Source organism: Liolophura sinensis, chromosome 13 (genome assembly GCF_032854445.1).
Source record: "Liolophura sinensis isolate JHLJ2023 chromosome 13, CUHK_Ljap_v2, whole genome shotgun sequence".
NCBI lineage: Eukaryota > Metazoa > Mollusca > Polyplacophora > Chitonida > Chitonidae > Liolophura > Liolophura sinensis.
This window is the reverse complement of record NC_088307.1, coordinates 2,599,776-2,620,259: the sequence shown is the minus strand read 5'-3', so window position 1 is coordinate 2,620,259 and position 20,484 is coordinate 2,599,776. Positions and strand designations below refer to the sequence as shown.

Below are 20,484 nucleotides of genomic sequence, written 5' to 3'. Positions count from 1 at the left end.
TCATTCGTAATACATCATGAAACCAGTATAGTCCCCGGATGATGAAGAGAATCGGGCAGGTATGGCAGCGACTGCACGTGAAGGTATTACTAGTCTTACGCTTTTGCCAAGCAAGCGCCAACAGAACTGCACAAACCTGACAATAGGCAACATGTCGACGTTTTGCTGAAAAGATTAAGTTCAAATGGTGCAAGTTAATACCCAATGCCACATAAAAACCTCCCATTATTTAACTCTTAGATTATTGTCTCAAGACCACTTTAGACAAATAAGTTCCAAAACTTGTCTACAATTGAATGCCATGTAAAAAATTAGTTACTATCTGGCTATTATGTCATCTAGCTAGTAATGTCTGATGTCTTTGACATGATGTTTCAGTGGTGGCAACACTTTAGCGGCACAGACTTGCTCTCCCACAAGGAAGCAGAGTATAGTAAGGACTCCTCATTGTCATATGACTGAATAATTGTGAAGTATGACGTAAAACCTAAGGGTACATGCACACATACATATATATTATACATTGATCCTCACTGATCTACTGTTTCATTGTTGTCGCCCATCTTGCACTGTTGCATGTACGGGTAATATGTCACGTTAAACACATAGGGGTTGAGACACACCGGTTCAAATCCTCTATGGCCTGTGATGAACGGGACTCGAACATCCATCTCCTCACACCTGGCGTAGATCACAGTTATTTCAGGGCAGCAAACACATTCTGCTGCAGATGGCATGATAATGCAATTTCCGCATTTACATCTGTCAAAACATAGCCCACAGTTTCAGAATCTTTACCTTCACAACATCACACAGAACTGTAGACATAGATCATTTTTTAATTATCCTCCTGTAACAATTAGCAGAGTTGACATCCAAGCATATGCATGTCAGTGACGTCAACAAACTTATAGTTGCTGTTCAGTGAACAGTGGGAGGGGCTCATGAGAATGTACAATTTTCAGTGTAAGAATGTACAGAGTTTAAAGTGTATTTTTGGACTATTATCAACTTTGCCTAAAAGAACAAAAGAATTTAGGAAATTTTAGGAAAACATGTCTTGAATTCAATGCATTGACGTTATTTCACGTTAAAAATAACATAATGTTCTGGTTCTAATCTGCTGGAGAGTTGCAGTGAGATGGTAATGTTAAAAAGCTGTTGACTTTCGTATTCCGAGTTGCATATCCAGTTGACAAAAGTCAGAGGACGTTATTGTTGTTGTTTGTAACTATTGTTTGACATGCGTTCGATCAATATAAGTTTCCGGTTATTAACCTGACAAACAAGTGTAACTGGTAACAGAAAATTTTCACATATGTGTTGATGTTTCACAGATGACGTTCCTAGTGTCCTTAACGCAGGACTTACGAAAAAGTTATACTCTGCTAACACATTATGGTACCGCACCATTCAGTGTTCTGCAAACAGGACTGCTCGCTTTCACTGCCTTCACTTGTCTTGCTTGTGACCTCAGTCCTCCCCTCTGTTGCTATTTTCCCCATCATCTGACGAACAGGGCTCAAATCTATAGGGTTGGACCTTATGCATGCCCTCATCTTCCGCCAAAGTAACCAAATGTGTCATAGTCCTGTCGCTAGATTCATATCTTTGCTCGATGACAAGACAAACGGCCTTTAAAGGCCATTCAACTCGTGATGTCACCAAGGTCAAGGTCGTAAAAGCGATGTTTTCACACATGGTACATTTCCAAAGGTTTATAAATCCAGTTTAATCGTTTTTGAGAAGAACAGTAACGTGCTGCTATATTTACTATACCATTTAAAGTCTAAAATATGAGTCTTTTGATACCACATATATACGCGTCAAAAACTCAAGCGTACATAACAATGGTGTTGCCTTGTTACGCTCTTACCTGATATTCAGTTAATAAATTGAAGATATACTCTATGTATATTGTTTGAACAATGCTGCAATTTTCAGAGTTTAATGGTCTGGATTATATATTTCTTTTGTTTTATTTTACAAGATATTGATTTTACTATAAAAATCTCGCAGCTAAAAACGGCGTTCTTCATTTCTGGAATCCTCGATTATCAAATTATCGAAGAGCAAATTCTACCTTACAGCGTTTTTCTCCTAAGGCACGGCTTGTTTGTTATAACACATTCTGTGTTTTAATGAAGGCGTAACAGAAGAAAAAACAAAATGAGTTTAAAACAGGTGGCATGAGTAAAATTCCTTGGAATGGCGATAGCGAAAGAAAGGTTGGTTGGTATAATTATATTTAGAATTTGTTGTCATGTATCTAAAATTCTGTTGAAAGAGACGTGTGACCAAAATCCGACAAACACACTGTTTCATACTAACCGTGTGTGATATAATACTCATCACTGCTAATTGCTCAGTAGGAGAATACAACTCGCGTTGGATTCGTTAGGCGCTTCACCCCATTCTCACCCCTCTGCCATTGTCACGGGAAAGCGTAAGGAACACTTTCCGTTGAAATGGCTAATCGGTTTGCATGGATTTCCTCTGTACGACAGAAAATGCTAAAAATTAGCCACTTATTGATCTCATGGAATATTTTATCAGGAAATAACAACTTGCCTTTGCGTCATTAGTGATATACATTATCAGTTAAAGGGGCTATCTACCGAAGACATCAGCACAAATAGTTGCTGTTTTTACTGTTATTTTAGAATAGCTCAAATAATTACCTGTCACAAAACATTAGCCTGTGCCACCGTTCCAAACTGGTAATCAAGTTCCTAGATTTTTTAAAGCGATTTCCATTACAAGTTTTTCAAAGTTTAAAATCATTTTAACGCTATAAATAAATAGTACAGGTAAACGAGTCTGATTTGGCCTACATAATGATAGACGGACTGATAATGTCTATTTATCACTCCAGTCTTACAGCGTACCAGAGGAATACATTAGTGAATAGCATAAGTATGTAGATAAAACACACCTATATAGACAAACAAAATGTGGGTGAGATCAATAAATAAATAAAATAATCAATGGCACAAAACTGTAACATATTTTCCAATATTTTTATCTTTCCATACACAGTACATGTACAGGACAACAAACATAGATAATTCATATGTCTTACATGATTTTGCTGAAAAGTTATATTTCATGGTTAGTTGTCCTTTTTGGTCATCAATGTGCTCTTTGCCGTCATAACGATTTCAGTGAATATGTCATCAAGTAGTGTCATTCTGACCACCGTTGACAAAACCAGATCAAACACCTCGCCTGTCGCATGTGATCATTCGCCTCAATGTGTGTAGTACGCCAGTTTATCCTTGAATGAACTGCACAAGTAGTGACGCTGTGTTTGTGACGTCACAGTCACGAAGCGTCATGTCGTGTATCATTGCTCAGCACAAAACACATTCCCACTCCAGAATTGAAGTATGTTTGAGTACCTCCAGTAGGAGTTTCTCTTACGTGCCAGTTTACTTGAAATTTGAAATTATAACACATATACCCTCTCCATAGACGTCTTTTAAAAGCCAAACTCTACATGATTCCGATCGTGTGCGCGCAACGTTTGTTTCTAGGAGTGTTATGCGTCCATTGCACGCTTAGTAACGTCGGTAATCGTCGGCTGTGTACATATGAAAGTGATGTGTCATCAGGTTAAGCACTGTTTAACCAAACGACATGTTCACATTAGGTAAAGTGAATTAAGAGTTAGTTCTATTTCATGTACGGCTTATTTCCTCCCACCGTAATGTTGAAACATCATTGAGTGCGGCGTAAAACACCAATGAAATAAATAAATGCACACATGCACCTATTAGCGTGAAAAATTGTTAAAGGTTCTACAAAATTACCATGGCACACTTTGAGTGAAGATATTCTTTGAATGCATATAATTATATTCCAGAGTTTTGCATATTCAAAAATGGTTCCAAACGGTTGAAATAAACAAAATTAACTCAAGCGTATATAAAATCAGCGGTAATTTGACCTTTGACACGTGGCGTCACGAGTTGAACGATGACCGAGCAAGTGGCAAGTTACAGATGGCGGTAGTGTGAAAACAGTCGGTCATTGTCACATTATAGTACACGGTAATTATCCCAGATGCCCAAACGCTGCCTGTTAGGAGGCTGTAGCAACAGTAACCAGAGTGGGGCCACCATGCACCTGAGGCCAACAGACAAGTCTGTGGCTCGAAAATGGACAAATTTTGTTAGGCCTACCCAAACGAGGGTGTTTTTGTTTGGATCGACTCCATACTCCGTGCTGTGTTGTGAACATTTCCCAGCAGATTCTTACAGCAACAGTCAGCTGGAGCGGAAGCTTGGTGTGAAACCTAAACTTAAATCGAACGCAGTACCCGTTTTTCAAGCCGACAGAAGTAAACGAACCACATGTCACTCAAGCGACGAATGCTAAATTAACAGAAAGACGGCTCGGGTTGAGAGCAGTTAAGCTGGCACTGTAGTAATTCCGCCTGTCACTCGCAACGCCCGTTTGGATTCGTCAAATGTGCCAGCAGCTATCCGAAAACGGCATTGTATGAGAGTAAGTTAAGTTTGTTTACAAATTAAACCAGAAAGAATTTTTTTTTTCAAACAAAACACTGATCCGTGAGGTGATGTTGGCACTTTAATTTTCTCTGCATCTTCAATACATATTCATGTTGTTGTTGTAACTCGTAAACACACCGATTTGTGTGCGGATGGCTAGCTTTGTCTGATAGTCACATGTGGGTGTAGATCATAATAACATCTCCTTGTAGGGCCTTTATTCCCACTAATTTTAATTTGGAAATGTTATGTATTTTTATTATTATAAAAGTGATATGATGGTGCCTTTCTTCATGTCAGCTAGCCTCTACTGTCCAAGCGGGTAACCTCTTCTATGTTTCATTTAAACCTAAGGATTGAAACACTTTGCGTGGCATACAAAAGGTCAAAAATTTACATTCTTGAATTTTATTTTGAATTACTAATAGCCATAAAACAACATCACACTAAACCTGTGGTTTGAAGATCTGTCTTTTCATTCTTTAATTGTGTAATGTCATATTGTTAGCTTTAGGCCTACATAAAAATGTCTATTGTTCAGATTATCTCTGTGGCAGAATCTTGAGAATGTTGTCCAGCAGAGGTTGCTCCAGATATCTCAGAGCCGGATATCCCAGACCCAGGGGCCTCAGTGCTAGATACCTCAGAGTTGGATATTACACCAGACTGGTGTATTGAGGACATCAGTTTTACCACTGATGTTGGACTTCACTCAGAGCACTAGGTCATGAAGACATGAACATTGCAAGTGAACTGCTCCAGTTTTAAGGGTTATACAGAAATAGTTCGCTCAAGTGATTTTATTATGGTAGCTACAGTAATGCCACATGAATATTGATAATGCATTTACATGTCCAGATCTGAATATTACTCCATTTGCTTTTTGGGTGTTTAGGTATTTCATACACAAGGAAACCTGCTACTGCATGCACAGCAGTACAGTGCAACCTATTGGACGCACCCGCTCTCAGCCGCCTGTCTGAGGTTGATGAAGATAGTGGTGAGGAGAGTGAAGAGTCGGAAGAAGATGACCAAAATGAGACAGAGGATCCAGTTTATCACCCTAACGAGAAAGACTTGCAAGAAGAGGAGCCAATCATTAGGTTCGTTCAAAATATCAACACTCATGCAGTATCTATGAAGATGTCCAATTGATGCACAGGGTCAGTCAGTACTTCTAGTATGATTTCCCAAAAGTCTTGAAGTAGGAGTCTCATGAATAAAAACTATACTTCACTAATTATCTATTACCATACTCCATATGTTATATTCATTATTACTAGGTTCAGGGAAATTCAAACTATGGAAAAATGTTTTATTGTTTTTCAGTCCTGTCGCAGAAGCCTGTTTCAGCATTGCTTGCAGTGTTGTAGTGAATGTCTAGTGACATTTAAGACAACAGCCACGATGATCAGTGTGTGACAGGTATGCACCAGCTGCAGTTTTACCTAAGACTGGGGCAGTCAGCCATTGATTGGAAATTATCCTGCAGGAAATATCTTACTTTTCTCAGCTATGCTGTTCTGTGGTGCAAATGTCACAAAAACACTTCATGTGTTCTCCTCTGCCGGAATCACTTCTTATTCGTACCAGACTTTCCTCAATCACCAAAGTCGTTCTTGAAGAAAGCTGTCAGCCACCGTATGGTCAGAAGAGAGAGGAACATTGCTGACAGAACTCAAAAGGTGTCAGACTGGCTTACACAGTGCAAAGTATGGCACTTACAACATTCTAGAAACAAAGATCAATAAAGTCATCAACGTTGAAACAGTGACAGTAAGATCATTTTTTTTAAATAAATTTTGAGAAAAAAAATTAATTGTAATAAACTAAAATGTGATCAGACATAAACTTATGCTAAATCATTCATGGTTAGCCTTTGCACAGTTATGTCTCTTTTATTGTCCGTCTGTACTTTGTCCAGCTTTGTTACTGGCATAGTATCGAACAGTTAAAATTACACTGTGTGTAAATTAAGAGGTGTGTACTTTGTAATTGTGAGGTCTCAGTGGTTATGGTGCAGCCCTTTCTGTGAAATTTCAAGAGGTTGTTTAAAGTTATTCGCTCCATGTTCTGGGGATATTGGTTTTTGACATTCATGAGTCTCCTTTAGAGACTGATGAATTTTGACACATAAATGTAACTAATTCTGCTGAGTTGTTCTAAATAAATAAATATAAATGTTTTATTATTATTAGGTGACAGAAGTCGCCATCAGTAACACAGTGGAGAAGGAGTGGTTAATCCAGGCTTTAGATAACCTGAAGAAAGAGAAGCTCACTTTGGATGAGAATGTTACAGATTGACACACCTTGATTTGAAAATATCTTCACCAGGAACATCCTTCAAGTATACACACCTTGGATGTTTGGCATGTTGCCAAAGGTATATTGATGCTTTTGTTTTACTGTAAAATGTTGTACTGTTATTGAACACTAATCCCATCAGAGAATACATCAGGGGTGGAAATTTAATTTTTTATCCACTGTAATCTGTTCCTGGGGTCATTTTAGGAATGGTGCTCAATTTATATACTGGTGATAGCATGACTACAGATGAAAGTAATACTTTAAAAAACTGACATGACGTTTTAGTAATCTGTCGGGGAAAAATAAAGAGTAAATCAATTGAGGCACATTAACCAGCTCTTAAATGTACAGTGCCTGTAGTATAATTTATGCACACTGTACTTGGTACTTATTGATCCATGACCATTTTAATTGTATGTACATGTAATTGTAACACTTTATTGTTACCCTACTAATTCCACAGTAAAAACAACTAGCTTATTCAGTAGCAACCTGTCATTGTGCATGAAGCAACCTAGTTTTGAGCATTTATCAGTCATTCATTTCTTGGAGACACAATGCATGTTCCAGTGTATTGCCGTATTTTACGAATCAGTGTGTTGTGGTCATTTTCAGGACTGGGTAAGAACATTGACAAGCTTGGGAAGAAGAAGGGTATGACAAAAGTGAACCTTTGGAAAAAGTCCACTGTAAACCATCTGTATTGGTGTGCCAGTTCAACCAGTGACAGCAGTTCAGAGATGACAGTTTCCAAGTGGAATTCTATTGGTAATCATGTTCAAGACATTAGTCGTCATAATGACCAGACCCTCCCAAAATGTGCCCACAAACGTCTGTGTGGAAAAGAGAAAAAATAAGTGGATGGTTCCAAGTAGGTGTACCTTAGTGTTTTATTTTGCATTATCAGATTTTCAGATTAAGTAAAACAAGAGTAAAATTATTTACGTGTTAGTAGGGACAGCCTACAGTTCTTCTCTTTGCTAGAGTTTTTCTCTTATGACCCAAGAATTATGTATCAACACAGTGTATTTCAGTAATTTAGCATTAGGGTACCTATTTTAAGTTAGGGAACCATTAAATATACCTTTTCATCTATCACATTTTAAATTGAAGCATTTAGACTTTAGTGAAAGTAATGTCCCTCTATACATGTATGACGTATTATTCTGCAAAATATAAGTGATTTGAACTGACTGGTTTACAAATGTTCGTGTTTTAGATGAGAGCAGTACAGAGAAGCTCTTGGGCATTATTAAGAGTGTCTGTTTTGAGAAGGATGTGGCCATGTTGTGAACATGACACCAAACTTCACACTTAAAGTCTTTACATTTGGTCATCAACCACTTTGCAGCAAAGCTCCTCAAGTACACACCAGATGTTATGGACACAAGGTAAAATTAATAATTCCAAGGGTGATATTGCTTTGGATGACGTTCATGACTGGCTGTGCTCAGTAGGGGTTTTTAACCTACAAAACCTTATCCACAGTAAACAGTGATAGTATGCCTTGTGTTTATTGATTTCTTCAGTCAGATGTCTTGTTGAATGGTCTGCCATGTACCAGGGTATGCCGGCTACAGTGAAGTGGTTGATAATATGTGATTTGTATTAATCATATTTGTGATACTGTCTCTTTGTTGGCCTGAGGGTATTGATCCAAAGTCAAAGGTCGACTGTCAGAACCCCCCCCCCCTCCCCCTCCCCCTCCACCCAGTAGGGTACATGTTACATGTATTTTATGTATCTTTTAAACGTGACAAATAAAAATCTTAACATATTTGAAACCGGCCTGTTGTGTTGATCTGGCATCATCACTGTTTGTTTAGTTCATAGATGATAGTTTTGTGATGTCACTACTCCGTTCAGCATTGAGACATCAGACTGTAGCCTGTGATGTAGTAGCTTACCATACCACATTTATTATATTCCGTATGTGTTAAATATAAAACGAAAATTTATAACCAATACAGTATGACTGGGCCAGTACGGGCCTATTGTGGAAGATGTGTATTGAAGTGCTTTTAGGCTGTATTGGAGCAATTCGAGTACAAATTTGATTAATAAGGTGGGCTGGTGCCTAGTGTACCACACAAGGTATCACTTAACCCGAGCCTTTCACCAATATGTCAGGCTCTTTGGTCGTGGTTGAAATGTGCTCTTGGCGTGGGGACGTTTCAGAGGAACTTAGCAAAGGTCAGTGTTTTTATTCAATGTAATATCCAGTTTATTACCCCATTATGATTAACCTGACTAGAGAATGCCAGGAAACATTTATGTACACCTTGTTATTGAGAAGTGGTATTGTGGGTTATTTTTATGGGAATGGGAAATAACTGGATCCCCACCACATGATACCGGTAAATAAGGTGTTCTTTGGTGGAGGGTGGAGATACAACGTGACGGGAGGGGGTGGGGGGGGAGGGGGAAGCGGAGCACAGGCGAATGGGCAGGGTGTGGCACAGTCTACAGGGTATGACCTCACGTGTGGTGGCAGTCAGAAGCTGGTCGTCTACTGCACACATACACACTTAGACAAAGACGTATACACAGATATGTACATAGATCTACATGAATATTTATAAAGTAACCACGGCATAGAAAATAAACATATGCTGAGATTGAAAGTAGACTTTTCGGGAGATTTGGGTTGGCCCCGAGAAGGTCTTTTTGGATGACCACTGATGCTGTAAAGAGTAGATCACAAGCAGTTGCCGTATGGGAGTTAGGCACATCGGGCAACTGACCACAGTGGAGTGAATGATGCAGAGGATGGCAGGGTGACGCACAGCTGTTGGCGGGTTTGTTCAGGCAAATCACACATTTTCACCCTGTTTCTGGTGAGCTGGGTTCTCTTACGAGAGCGTTGTGGTCATTGACAAGATCATTCGTAATACATCATGAAACCAGTATAGTCCCCGGATGGTGAAGAGAATCGGGCACGTATGGCAGCGACTGCACGTGAAGGTATTACTAGTCTTATGTTTTTGCCAAGCAAGTGCCAACAGAACTGCACAAAACTGACAATAAGCAACATGTCGACGTTTTGCTGAAAAAGATTAAGTTCAAATGGTGCAAGTTAATACCCAATGCCACATAAAAACCCCCTATTATTTAACTCTCAGATTGTTGTCTCAAGACCACTTTAGACAAATAAGTTCCAAAACTTGTCTGCAGTTAAATGCCTTATAGGAAATTAGTTACTATCTGGCTATTATGTCACCTAGCTAGTAATGTCTGATGTCTTTGACATGATGTTTCAGTGGTGGCAACACTTTAGCGGCACAGACTTGCTCTCCCACAAGGAAGCAGAGTATAGTAAGGACTCCTCATTGTCATATGACTGAAAAATTGTGAAGTATGACGTAAAACCTAAGGGTACATGCACACATACATATATATTATACATTGATACTCACTGATCTACTGTTTCATTGTTGTCGCCCATCTTGCACTGTTGCCTGTACTGGTAATATGCCACATCAAACACATAGGGGTTGAGGCACACCGGTTCAAATCCTCTATGGTCTGTGATGAACGCGACTCGAACATCCATCTCCTCACACCTGGCGTAGATCACAGTTATTTCATGGCAGCAAACACATTCTGCTGCAGATGGCATGATGATGCAATTTCCACATTTACACCTGTCAAAACATTGCACAGTTTCAGAATCTTTACCTTCACAACATCACACAGAACTGTAGACATAGATCATTTTTTAATTATCCTCCTGTAACAATTACCAGAGTTGACATCCAAGCATAAGCATGTCAGTGACGTCAACAAACTTATAGTTACTGTTCAATGAATAGTGGGAGGGGCTCATGAAAATGTACAATTTTAAGTGTAAGAATGTACAGAGTTTAAAGTGTATTTTTGGACTATTATCAACTTTGCCTAAAAGAACAAAAGAATTTAGGAAATTTTAGGAAAACATGTCTTGAATTCAATACATTGACGTTATTTCACGTTAAAAATAACATAATGTTCTGGTTCTAATCTGCTGGAGAATTGCAGTGAGATGGTAATGTTAAAAAGCTGTTCACTTGCGTATTCCGAGTTGCATTTCCAGTGGACAAAAGTCAGAGGACGTTATTGTTGTTGTTGTGGTTTGTAACTATTGTTTGACAGGCGTTCGATCAATATAAGTTTCCGGTTATTAACCTGACCAACAAGTGTAACTGGTAATAGAAAATTTTCACATATGTGTTGATGTTTCACAGATGACGTTCCTAGTGTCCTTAACGCAGGAAAAGTTATACTCTGCTAACATATTATGGTACCGCACCATTCAGTGTTCTGCAAACAGGACTGCTCGCTTTCACTGCCTTCACTTGTCTTGCTTGTGACCTCAGTCCTCCCCTCTGCTGCAATTTTCCCCATCATCTGACGAACAGGGCTCAAATCTATAGGGTTAGGCCTTATGCTTGCCCTCATCTTCCGCCAAAGTAACCAAATGTGTCATAGTCCTGTCGCTAGATTCATATCTTTGCTCGATGACAAGACAAACGGCCTTCAAAGGCCATTCAACTCGTGATGTCACCAAGGTCAAGGTCGTAAAGCGATGTTTTCACACATGGTACATTTCCACAGGTTTATAAATCCAGTTTAATCGTTTTTGAGAAGAACAGTAACGTGCTGCTATATTTACTATACCATTTAAAGTCTAAAATATGAGTCTTTTGATACCACATATATACGCGTCAAAAACTCAAGCGTACAAAACAATGTTGTTGCCTTGTTACGCTTTTACCATATATTCAATTAATAAAATAAAGATATACTCTATGTATATTGTTTGAAGAATGCTGCAATTTTCAGAATTTAATGGTCTGGATTATATATTTCTTTTGTTTTATTCTACAAGGTATTGATTTTACTATAAAAATCTCGCAGCTAAAAACGGCGTTCTCCATTTCTGGAATCCTCGATTATCAAATTATCGAGGAGCAAATTCTACCTTACAGCGTTTTTCTCCTAAGGCACGGCTTGTTTGTCATAACACATTCTGTGTTTTAATGAAGGCGTAACAGAAGAAAAAACAAAATGAGTTTAAAACAGGTAGTATGAGTAAAACTCCTTGGAATGGCGATAGCGAAAGAAAGGTTGGTTGGTATAATTATATTTAGAATTTGTTGTCATGTAACTAAAATTCTGTTGAAAGAGACGTGTGACCAAAATCCGACAAACACACTGTTTCATACTAACCGTGTGTGATATAATACTCATCACTGCTAATTGCTCAGTAGGAGAATACAACTCGCGTTGGATTCGTTAGGCACTTCACCCCATTCTCACCCCTCTGCCATTGTCACGGGAAAGCGTAAGGAACACTTTCCGTTGAAATGGCTAACCGGTTTGCATGGATTTCCTCTGTACGACAGAAAATGCTAAAAATTAGCCACTTATTGATCTCATGGAATATTTTATCAGGAAATAACAACTTGCCTTCGCGTCATTAGTGATATACATTATCAGTTAAAGGGGCTATCTACCGAAGACATCAGCACAAATAGTTGTTGTTTTTACTGTTATTTTAGAATAGCTCAAATAATTACCTGTCACAAAACATTAGCCTGTGCCACCGTTCCAAACTGGTAATCAAGTTCCTAGATTTTTTAAAGCGGTTTCCATTACAAGTTTTTCAAAGTTTAAAATCATTTTAACGCTATAAATAAATAGTAGGCCTACAGGTAAACGAGTCTGATTTGGCCTACATAATGATAGACGGACTGATAATGTCTATTTATCACTCCAGTCTTACAGCGTACCAGAGGAATACATTAGTGAATAGCATAAGTATGTAGATAAAACACACCTATATAGACAAACAAAATGTGGGTGAGATCAATAAATAAATAAAATAATCAATGGCACAAAACTGTAACATATTTTCCAATATTTTTATCTTTCAATACACAGTACATGTACAGGACAACAAACATAGATAATTCATATGTCTTACATGATTTTGCTGAAAAGTTATATTTCATGGTTAGTTGTCCTTTTTGGTCATCAACGTGCTCTTTTCCGTCATAACGATTTCAGTGAATATGTCATCAGCTAGTGTCATTCTGACCACCGTTGACAAAACCAGATCAAACACCTCGCCTGTCGCATGTGATCATTCGCCTCAATGTGTGTAGTACGCCAGTTTATCCTTGAATGAACTGCACAAGTAGTGACGCTGTGTTTGTGACGTCACAGTCACGAAGCGTCATGTCGTGTATCATTGCTCGGCACAAAACACATTCCCACTCCAGAATTGAAGTATGTTTGAGTACCTCCACTAGGAGTTTCTCTTACGTGCCAGTTTACTTGAAATTTGAAATTATAACACATATACCCTCTCCATAGACGTCTTTTAAAAGCCAAACTACATTATTCCGATCGTGTGCGCGTAACGTTTGTTTCTAGGAGTGTTATGCGTCCATTGCACGCTTAGTAACGTCGGTAATCGTCGGCTGTGTACATATGAAAGTGATGTGTCATCAGGTTAAGCACTGTTTAACCAAACGACATGTTCACATTAGGTAAAGTGAATTAAGAGTTAGTTCTATTTCATGTACGGCTTATTTCCTCTCACCGTAATGTTGATGTATAAGCGAAACATCATTGAGTGCGGCGTAAAACACCAATGAAATAAATAAATGCACACATGCACCTATTAGCGTGAAAAATTGTTGAAGGTTCTACAAAATTACCATGGCACACTGCGTGAAGATATTCTTTGAATGCATATAATTATATTCCAGAGTTTTGCATATTCAAAAATGGCTCCAAACGGTTTAAATAAACAAAACAAACTCAAGCGTATATAAAATCAGCGGTAATTTGACCTTTGACACGTGGCGTCACGAGTTGAACGCTGAATGAGAAAGTGGCAAGTTACAAATGGCGGTAGCGTGAAAACAGTCGGTCATTGTCACATTATAGTACACGGTAATTATCCCAGATGCCCAAACGCTGCCTGTTAGGAGGCTGTAGCAACAGTAACCAGAGTGGCGCCACCATGCACCTGAGGCCAAAAGACAAGTCTGTGGCTCGAAAATGGACAAATTTTGTTAGGCCTACCCAAACGAGGGTGTTTTTGTTTGGATCGACTCCATACTCCGTGCTGTGTTGTGAACATTTCCCAGCAGATTCTTACAGCAACAGTCAGCTGGAGCGGAAGCTTGGTGTGAAACCTAAACTTAAATCGGACGCAGTACCCGTTTTTCAAGCCGACAGAAGTAAACGAACTACATCTCACTCAAGCGACGAATGCTAAATTAACAGAAAGACGGCTCGGGTTGAGAGCAGTTAAGCTGGCACTGTAGTAATTCCGCCTGTCACTCGCAACGCCCGTTTGGATTCGTCAAATGTGCCAGCAGCTATCCGAAAACGGCATTATATGAGAGTAAGTTAAGTTTGTTTACAAATTAAACCAGAAAGAATTTTTTTTCAAACAAAACGCTGATCCGTGAGGTGATGTTGGCACTTTAATTTTCTCTGCATCTTCAATACATATTCATGTTGTTGTTGTAACTCGTAAACACACCGATTTGTGTGCGGATGGCTGATAGTCACATATGGGTGTAGATCATAATAACATCTCCTTGTAGGGCCTTTATTCCCACTAATTTTATTTTGGAAATGTTATGTATTTTTATTATTATAAAAGTGATATGATGGTGCCTTTCTTCATGTCAGCTAGCCTCTACTGTCCAAGCGGGTAACCTCTTCTATGTTTCATTTAAACCTAAGGATTGAAACACTTTGCGTGGCATACAAAAGGTCAAAAATTTACATTCTTGAATTTTATTTTGAATTACTAATACCCATAAAACAACATCACACTAAACCTGTGGTTTGAAGATCTGTCTTTTCATTTTTTAATTGTGTAATGTCATATTGTTAGCTTTAGGCCTACATAAAAATTTCTATTGTTCAGATTATCTCTGTGGCAGAATCTTGAGAATGTTGTCCAGAAGAGGTTGCTCCAGATATCTCAGAGCCGGATATCCCAGACCCAGGGGCCTCAGTGCTAGATACCTCAGAGTTGGATATTACACCAGACTCGTGTATTGAGAACATCAGTTTTACCACTGATGTTGGACTTCACTCAGAGCACTAGGTCATGAAGACATGAACATTGCAAGTGAACTGCTCCAGTTTTAAGGGTTATACAGAAATAGTTCGCTCAAGTGATTTTATTATGGTAGCTACAGTAATGCCACATGAATATTGATAATGCATTTACATGTCCAGATCTGAATATTACTCCATTTGCTTTTTGGGTGTTTAGGTATTTCATACACAAGGAAACCTGCTACTGCATGCACAGCAGTACAGTGCAACCTATTGGACGCACCCGCTCTCAGCCGCCTGTCTGAGGTTGATGAAGATAGTGGTGAGGAGAGTGAAGAGTCGGAAGAAGATGACCAAAATGAGACAGAGGATCCAGTTTATCACCCTAACGAGAAAGACTTGCAAGAAGAGGAGCCAATCATTAGGTTCGTTCAAAATATCAACACTCATGCAGTATCTATGAAGATGTCCAATTGATGCACAGGGTCAGTCAGTACTTCTAGTATGATTTCCCAAAAGTCTTGAAGTAGGAGTCTCATGAATAAAAACTATACTTCACTAATTATCTATTACCATACTCCATATGTTATATTCATTATTACTAGGTTCAGGGAAATTCAAACTATGGAAAAATGTTTTATTGTTTTTCAGTCCTGTCGCAGAAGCCTGTTTCAGCATTGCTTGCAGTGTTGTAGTGAATGTCTAGTGACATTTAAGACAACAGCCACGATGATCAGTGTGTGGCAGGTATGCACCAGCTGCAGTTTTACCTAAGACTGGGGCAGTCAGCCATTGATTGGAAATTATCCTGCAGGAAATATCTTACTTTTCTCAGCTATGCTGTTCTGTGGTGCAAATGTCACAAAAACACTTCATGTGTTCTCCTCTGCCGGAATCACTTCTTATTCGTACCAGACTTTCCTCAATCACCAAAGTCGTTCTTGAAGAAAGCTGTCAGCCACCGTATGGTCAGAAGAGAGAGGAACATTGCTGACAGAACTCAAAAGGTGTCAGACTGGCTTACACAGTGCAAAGTATGGCACTTACAACATTCTAGAAACAAAGATCAATAAAGTCATCAACGTTGAAACAGTGACAGTAAGATCATTTTTTTTAAATAAATTTTGAGAAAAAAAATTAATTGTAATAAACTAAAATGTGATCAGACATAAACTTATGCTAAATCATTCATGGTTAGCCTTTGCACAGTTATGTCTCTTTTATTGTCCGTCTGTACTTTGTCCAGCTTTGTTACTGGCATAGTATCCAACAGTTAAAATTACACTGTGTGTAAATTAAGAGGTGTGTACTTTGTAATGGTGAGGTCTCAGTGGTTATGGTGCAGCCCTTTCTTTGAAATTTCAAGACGTTGTTTGAAGTTATTCGCTCCATGTTCTGGGGATATTGGTTTTTGACATTCATGAGTCTCCTTTAGAGACTGATGAATTTTGACACATAAATGTAACTAATTCTGCTGAGTTGTTCTAAATAAATAAATATAAATGTTTTATTATTATTAGGTGACAGAAGTCGCCATCAGTAACACAGTGGAGAAGGAGTGGTTAATCCAGGCTTTAGATAACCTGAAGAAAGAGAAGCTCACTTTGGATGAGAATGTTACAGATTGACACACCTTGATTTGAAAATATCTTCACCAGGAACATCCTTCAAGTATACACACCTTGGATGTTTGGCATGTTGCCAAAGGTATATTGATGCTTTTGTTTTACTGTAAAATGTTGTACTGTTATTGAACACTAATCCCATCAGACAATACATCAGGGGTGGAAATTTAATTTTTTATCCACTGTAATCTGTTCCTGGGGTCATTTTAGGAATGGTGCTCAATTTATATACTGGTGATAGCATGACTACAGATGAAAGTAATACTTTAAAAAACTGACATGACGTTTTAGTAATCTGTCGGGGAAAAATAAAGAGTAAATCAATTGAGGCACATTAACCAGCTCTTAAATGTACAGTGCCTGTAGTATAATTTATGCACACTGTACTTGGTACTTATTGATCCATGACCATTTTTTTAATTGTACGTACATGTAATTGTAACACTTTATTGTTACCCTACTAATTCCACAGTAAAAACAACTAGCTTATTCAGTAGCAACCTGTCATTGTGCATGAAGCAACCTAAATTTGAGCATTTATCAGTCATTCATTTCTTGGAGACACAATGCATGTTCCAGTGTATTGCCGTATTTTACGAATCAGTGTGTTGTGGTCATTTTCAGGACTGGGTAAGAACATTGACAAGCTTGGGAAGAAGAAGGGTATGACAAAAGTGAACCTTTGGAAAAAGTCCACTGTAAACCATCTGTATTGGTGTGCCAGTTCAACCAGTGACAGCAGTTCAGAGATGACAGTTTCCAAGTGGAATTCTATTGGTAATCATGTTCAAGACATTAGTCGTCATAATGACCAGACCCTCCCAAAATGTGCCCACAAACGTCTGTGTGGAAAAGAGAAAAAATAAGTGGATGGTTCCAAGTAGGTGTACCTTAGTGTTTTATTTTGCATTATCAGATTTTCAGATTAAGTAAAACAAGAGTAAAATTATTTACGTGTTAGTAGGGACAGCCTACAGTTCTTCTCTTTGCTAGAGGTTTTCTCTTATGACCCAAGAATTATGTATCAACACAGTGTATTTCTGTAATTTAGCATTAGGGTACCTATTTTAAGTTAGGGAACCATTAAATATACCTTTTCATCTATCACATTTTAAATTGAAGCATTTAGACTTTAGTGAAAGTAATGTCCCTCTATACATGTATGACGTATTATTCTGCAAAATATAAGTGATTTGAACTGACTGGTTTACAAATGTTCGTGTTTTAGATGAGAGCAGTACAGAGAAGCTCTTGGGCATTATTAAGAGTGTTTTGAGAAGGATGTGGCCATGTTGTGAACATGACACCAAACTTCACACTTAAAGTCTTTACATTTGGTCATCAACCACTTTGCAGCAAAGCTCCTCAAGTACACACCAGATGTTATGGACGCAAGGTAAAATTGATAATTCCAAGGGTGATATTGCTTTGGATGACGTTCATGACTGGCTGTGTTCAGTAGGGGTTTTTAACCTACAAAACCTTATCCACAGTAAACAGTGATAGTATGCCTTGTGTTTATTGATTTCCTCATTCAGATGTCTTGTTGAATGGTCTGCCATGTGCCAGGGTATGCCGGCTACAGTGAAGTGGTTGATAATATGTGATTTGTATTAATCATATTTGTCATACTGTCTCTTTGTTGGCCTGAGGATATTGATCCAAAGTCAAAGGTCGACTGTGAGACCCCCCCCCCCCCCCCGCTCTCCACCCAGTAGGGTACATGTTACATGTATTTTATGTATGTTATAAATGTGACAAATAAAAATCTCATCATATTTGAAAACGGCCTGTTGTGTTGATCTGGCATCATCACTGTTTATTTAGTTCATAGATGATAGTTTTGTGATGTCACTACTCCGTTCAGCATTGAAACATCAAACTGTAGCGTGCGATGTAGTAGCTTACCGTAACACATCTATCATATCCCGTGTGTGTTCAATATAAAACGAAAATTTATAACCAATACAATATGACTGGGCCAGTACGGGCCTATTGTGGAAAATGTGTATTGAAGTGCTTTTAGGCTGTATTGGAGCAATTCGAGTACAAATTTGATTAATAAGGTGGGCTGGTGCCTACTGTACCACACAAGGTGTCACTTAACCCGAGCCTTTCACCAATATGTCAGGCTCTTTGGTCGTGGTTGAAATGTGCTCTTGGCGTGGGGACGTTTCAGAGGAACTTAGCAAAGGTCAGTGTTTTTATTCAATGTAATATCCAGTTTATTACCCCATTATGATTAACCTGACTAGAGAATGCCAGGAAACATTTGTGTACACCTTGTTATTGAGAAGTGGTATTGTGGGGTTTTTTTATGGGAATGGGAAATAACGGGATCCCACAACATGATACCGGTAAATAAGGTGTTCTTGGGTGGAGGGGTGGAGATACAACGTGACGGGGGCGAGGGGGGGGGTTCACAGGCGAATGGCAGGGTGTGGCACAATCTACAGGGTATGACTTCACGTGTGGTGGCAGTCAGAAGCTGGTCGTCTACTGCACACACACACACACACACACATAGACAAAGACGTATACACTGATATGTACATAGATCTACATGAATATTTATAAAGTAATCATGGCATAGAAAATAAACATATGCTCAGACTGAAAGTAGACTTTTCGGGAGATTTGGGTTGTCCCCGAGAAGGTCTTTTTGGATGACCGCTGATGCTGTAAAGAGTAGATCACAAGCAGTTCCCGTATGAGAGTTATGCACATCTCGCAACAGGCCATAGTGGGGTGAATGATGCAGATGATGGCAGGGTGACGCACAGCTGTTGGTGGGTTGGTTCAGGCAAATTACACATTTTCACCCTGTTTCTGGTGAGCTGGGTACTGGGATGAGAGCGTTGTGGTCATTGACAAGATCATTCGTAATACATCATGAAACCAGTATAGTCCCCGGATGATGAAGAGAATCGGGCACGTATGGCAGCGACTGCACATGAAGGTGTTACTAGTCTGATGCTTTCTGATGCCAAGCAAGTGCCAACAGAACTGCACAAAACTGACAATAAGCAACATGTCGACGTTTTGCTGAAAAGATTAAGTTCAAATGGTGCAAGTTAATACCCAATGCCACATAAAAACCTCCCATTATTTAACTCTTAGATTATTGTCTCAGACCACTTTAGACAAATAAGTTCCAAAACTTGTCTACAATGAATGCCATGTAGAAAATTAGTTACTATCTGGCTATAATGTCACCTAGTTAGTAATGTCTGATGTCTTTGACATGATGTTTCAGTGGTGGCAACACTTTAGCGGCACAGACTTGCTCTCCCACAAGGAAGCAGAGTATAGTAAGGACTCCTCATTGTCATATGACTGAAAAATTGTGAACTATGACGTAAAACTAAGCGTACATACACACATACATATATATTATACATTGATACTCACTGATCTACTGTTTTATTGTTGTCGCCCATCTTGCACTGTTGTCTGTACTGGTAATACGCCACGTCAAACACATAGGGTTGAGGCACACCGGTTCAAATCCTCTATGGTCTGTGATGAACGGGACTCGAACATCCATCTCCTCGCACCTGGCGTAGATCACAGTTATTTCATGGCAGCAAACACATTGTGCTGCAGATGGCATGATGATGCAGTTTCCACATTAACACCTGTCAAAACATTGCACAGTTTCAGAATCTTTACCTTCACAACATCACACAGAACTGTAGACATAGATCATTTTTTAATTATCCTCCTGTAACTATTAGCAGAGTTGACATCCAAGTATATGCATGTCAGTGACGTCAACAAACTTATAGTTACTGTTCAATGAACAGTGGGAGGGGCTGATGAGAATGTACAATTTTAAGTGTAAGAATGTACAGAGTTTAAAGTGTATTTTTGGACTATTATCAATTTTGCCTAAAAGAACAAAAGAATTTAGGAAATTTTAGGAAAACATGTCTTGAATTCAATGCATTGACGTTATTTCACGTT

The 20,484-nt window shown here is 38.8% G+C and overlaps 3 protein-coding genes and 3 long non-coding RNA genes across 7 annotated transcripts; 4 read left to right on the top strand and 2 right to left on the bottom strand.

Annotated features, from left to right (window-relative positions):
- On the bottom strand, window positions 1–1,559 carry LOC135480400 (uncharacterized). Its single transcript, XM_064760229.1, has 3 exons — window positions 1,396–1,559; window positions 535–762; window positions 1–136 (listed from the first exon to the last, which is right to left on the bottom strand). The coding sequence occupies exons 1-3, from the start codon at window positions 1,557–1,559 to the stop codon at window positions 1–3; spliced, it is 528 nt and encodes a 175-aa protein (XP_064616299.1).
- Window positions 1,560–4,021: 2,462 nt separating this feature from the next.
- Window positions 4,022–6,286, top strand: LOC135480537 (uncharacterized). 2 transcript variants are annotated; one of them, XR_010445942.1, is made up of 3 exons: window positions 4,022–4,509; window positions 5,056–5,617; window positions 6,028–6,286. It is a non-coding gene; the product is annotated as an uncharacterized LOC135480537 (long non-coding RNA). The 2 variants fall into 2 exon arrangements; XR_010445941.1 differs by lacking the exon at window positions 6,028–6,286 and adding an exon at window positions 5,844–5,918.
- Window positions 6,287–6,753: 467 nt separating this feature from the next.
- On the top strand, window positions 6,754–8,510 carry LOC135480155 (uncharacterized). Its single transcript, XR_010445908.1, has 3 exons — window positions 6,754–6,899; window positions 7,439–7,694; window positions 8,043–8,510. It is a non-coding gene; the product is annotated as an uncharacterized LOC135480155 (long non-coding RNA).
- Window positions 8,511–10,235: 1,725 nt separating this feature from the next.
- On the bottom strand, window positions 10,236–11,260 carry LOC135480399 (uncharacterized). The gene is made up of 2 exons (XM_064760228.1): window positions 11,112–11,260; window positions 10,236–10,467 (listed from the first exon to the last, which is right to left on the bottom strand). Exons 1-2 carry the CDS (start codon window positions 11,258–11,260, stop codon window positions 10,236–10,238), a joined length of 381 nt encoding a protein of 126 aa, XP_064616298.1.
- A 2,518-nt stretch (window positions 11,261–13,778) lies between these two features.
- LOC135480397 (uncharacterized) lies at window positions 13,779–15,370 on the top strand. The gene is made up of 2 exons (XM_064760227.1): window positions 13,779–14,055; window positions 15,111–15,370. The coding sequence occupies exons 1-2, from the start codon at window positions 13,779–13,781 to the stop codon at window positions 15,368–15,370; spliced, it is 537 nt and encodes a 178-aa protein (XP_064616297.1).
- A 1,071-nt stretch (window positions 15,371–16,441) lies between these two features.
- Window positions 16,442–17,788, top strand: LOC135480156 (uncharacterized). The gene is made up of 3 exons (XR_010445909.1): window positions 16,442–16,600; window positions 17,143–17,295; window positions 17,747–17,788. It is a non-coding gene; the product is annotated as an uncharacterized LOC135480156 (long non-coding RNA).
- Window positions 17,789–20,484: the final 2,696 nt, after the last annotated feature.

Bases quoted from the DNA above. Each gene is read 5' to 3' on its own strand.
- LOC135480400 (XM_064760229.1), bottom strand. From the start codon at position 1,559: ATGAGGGCATGCATAAGGTCCAACCCTATAGATTTGAGCCCTGTTCGT. The intron at 763-1,395 runs GTGTTAGCAGAG...ATGTTTTGACAG, and splicing joins GAATGGTGCGGTACCATAAT to ATGTAAATGCGGAAATTGCA. The intron at 137-534 runs GTGAGGATCAAT...GCCTATTGTCAG, and splicing joins AACAATGAAACAGTAGATCA to GTTTGTGCAGTTCTGTTGGC.
- LOC135480399 (XM_064760228.1), bottom strand. From the start codon at position 11,260: ATGAGGGCAAGCATAAGGCCTAACCCTATAGATTTGAGCCCTGTTCGT. The intron at 10,468-11,111 runs GTGCGGTACCAT...ATGTTTTGACAG, and splicing joins TGTTTGCAGAACACTGAATG to GTGTAAATGTGGAAATTGCA.
- LOC135480397 (XM_064760227.1), top strand. From the start codon at position 13,779: ATGCCCAAACGCTGCCTGTTAGGAGGCTGTAGCAACAGTAACCAGAGT. The intron at 14,056-15,110 runs GTAAACGAACTA...TTGGGTGTTTAG, and splicing joins CGTTTTTCAAGCCGACAGAA to GTATTTCATACACAAGGAAA.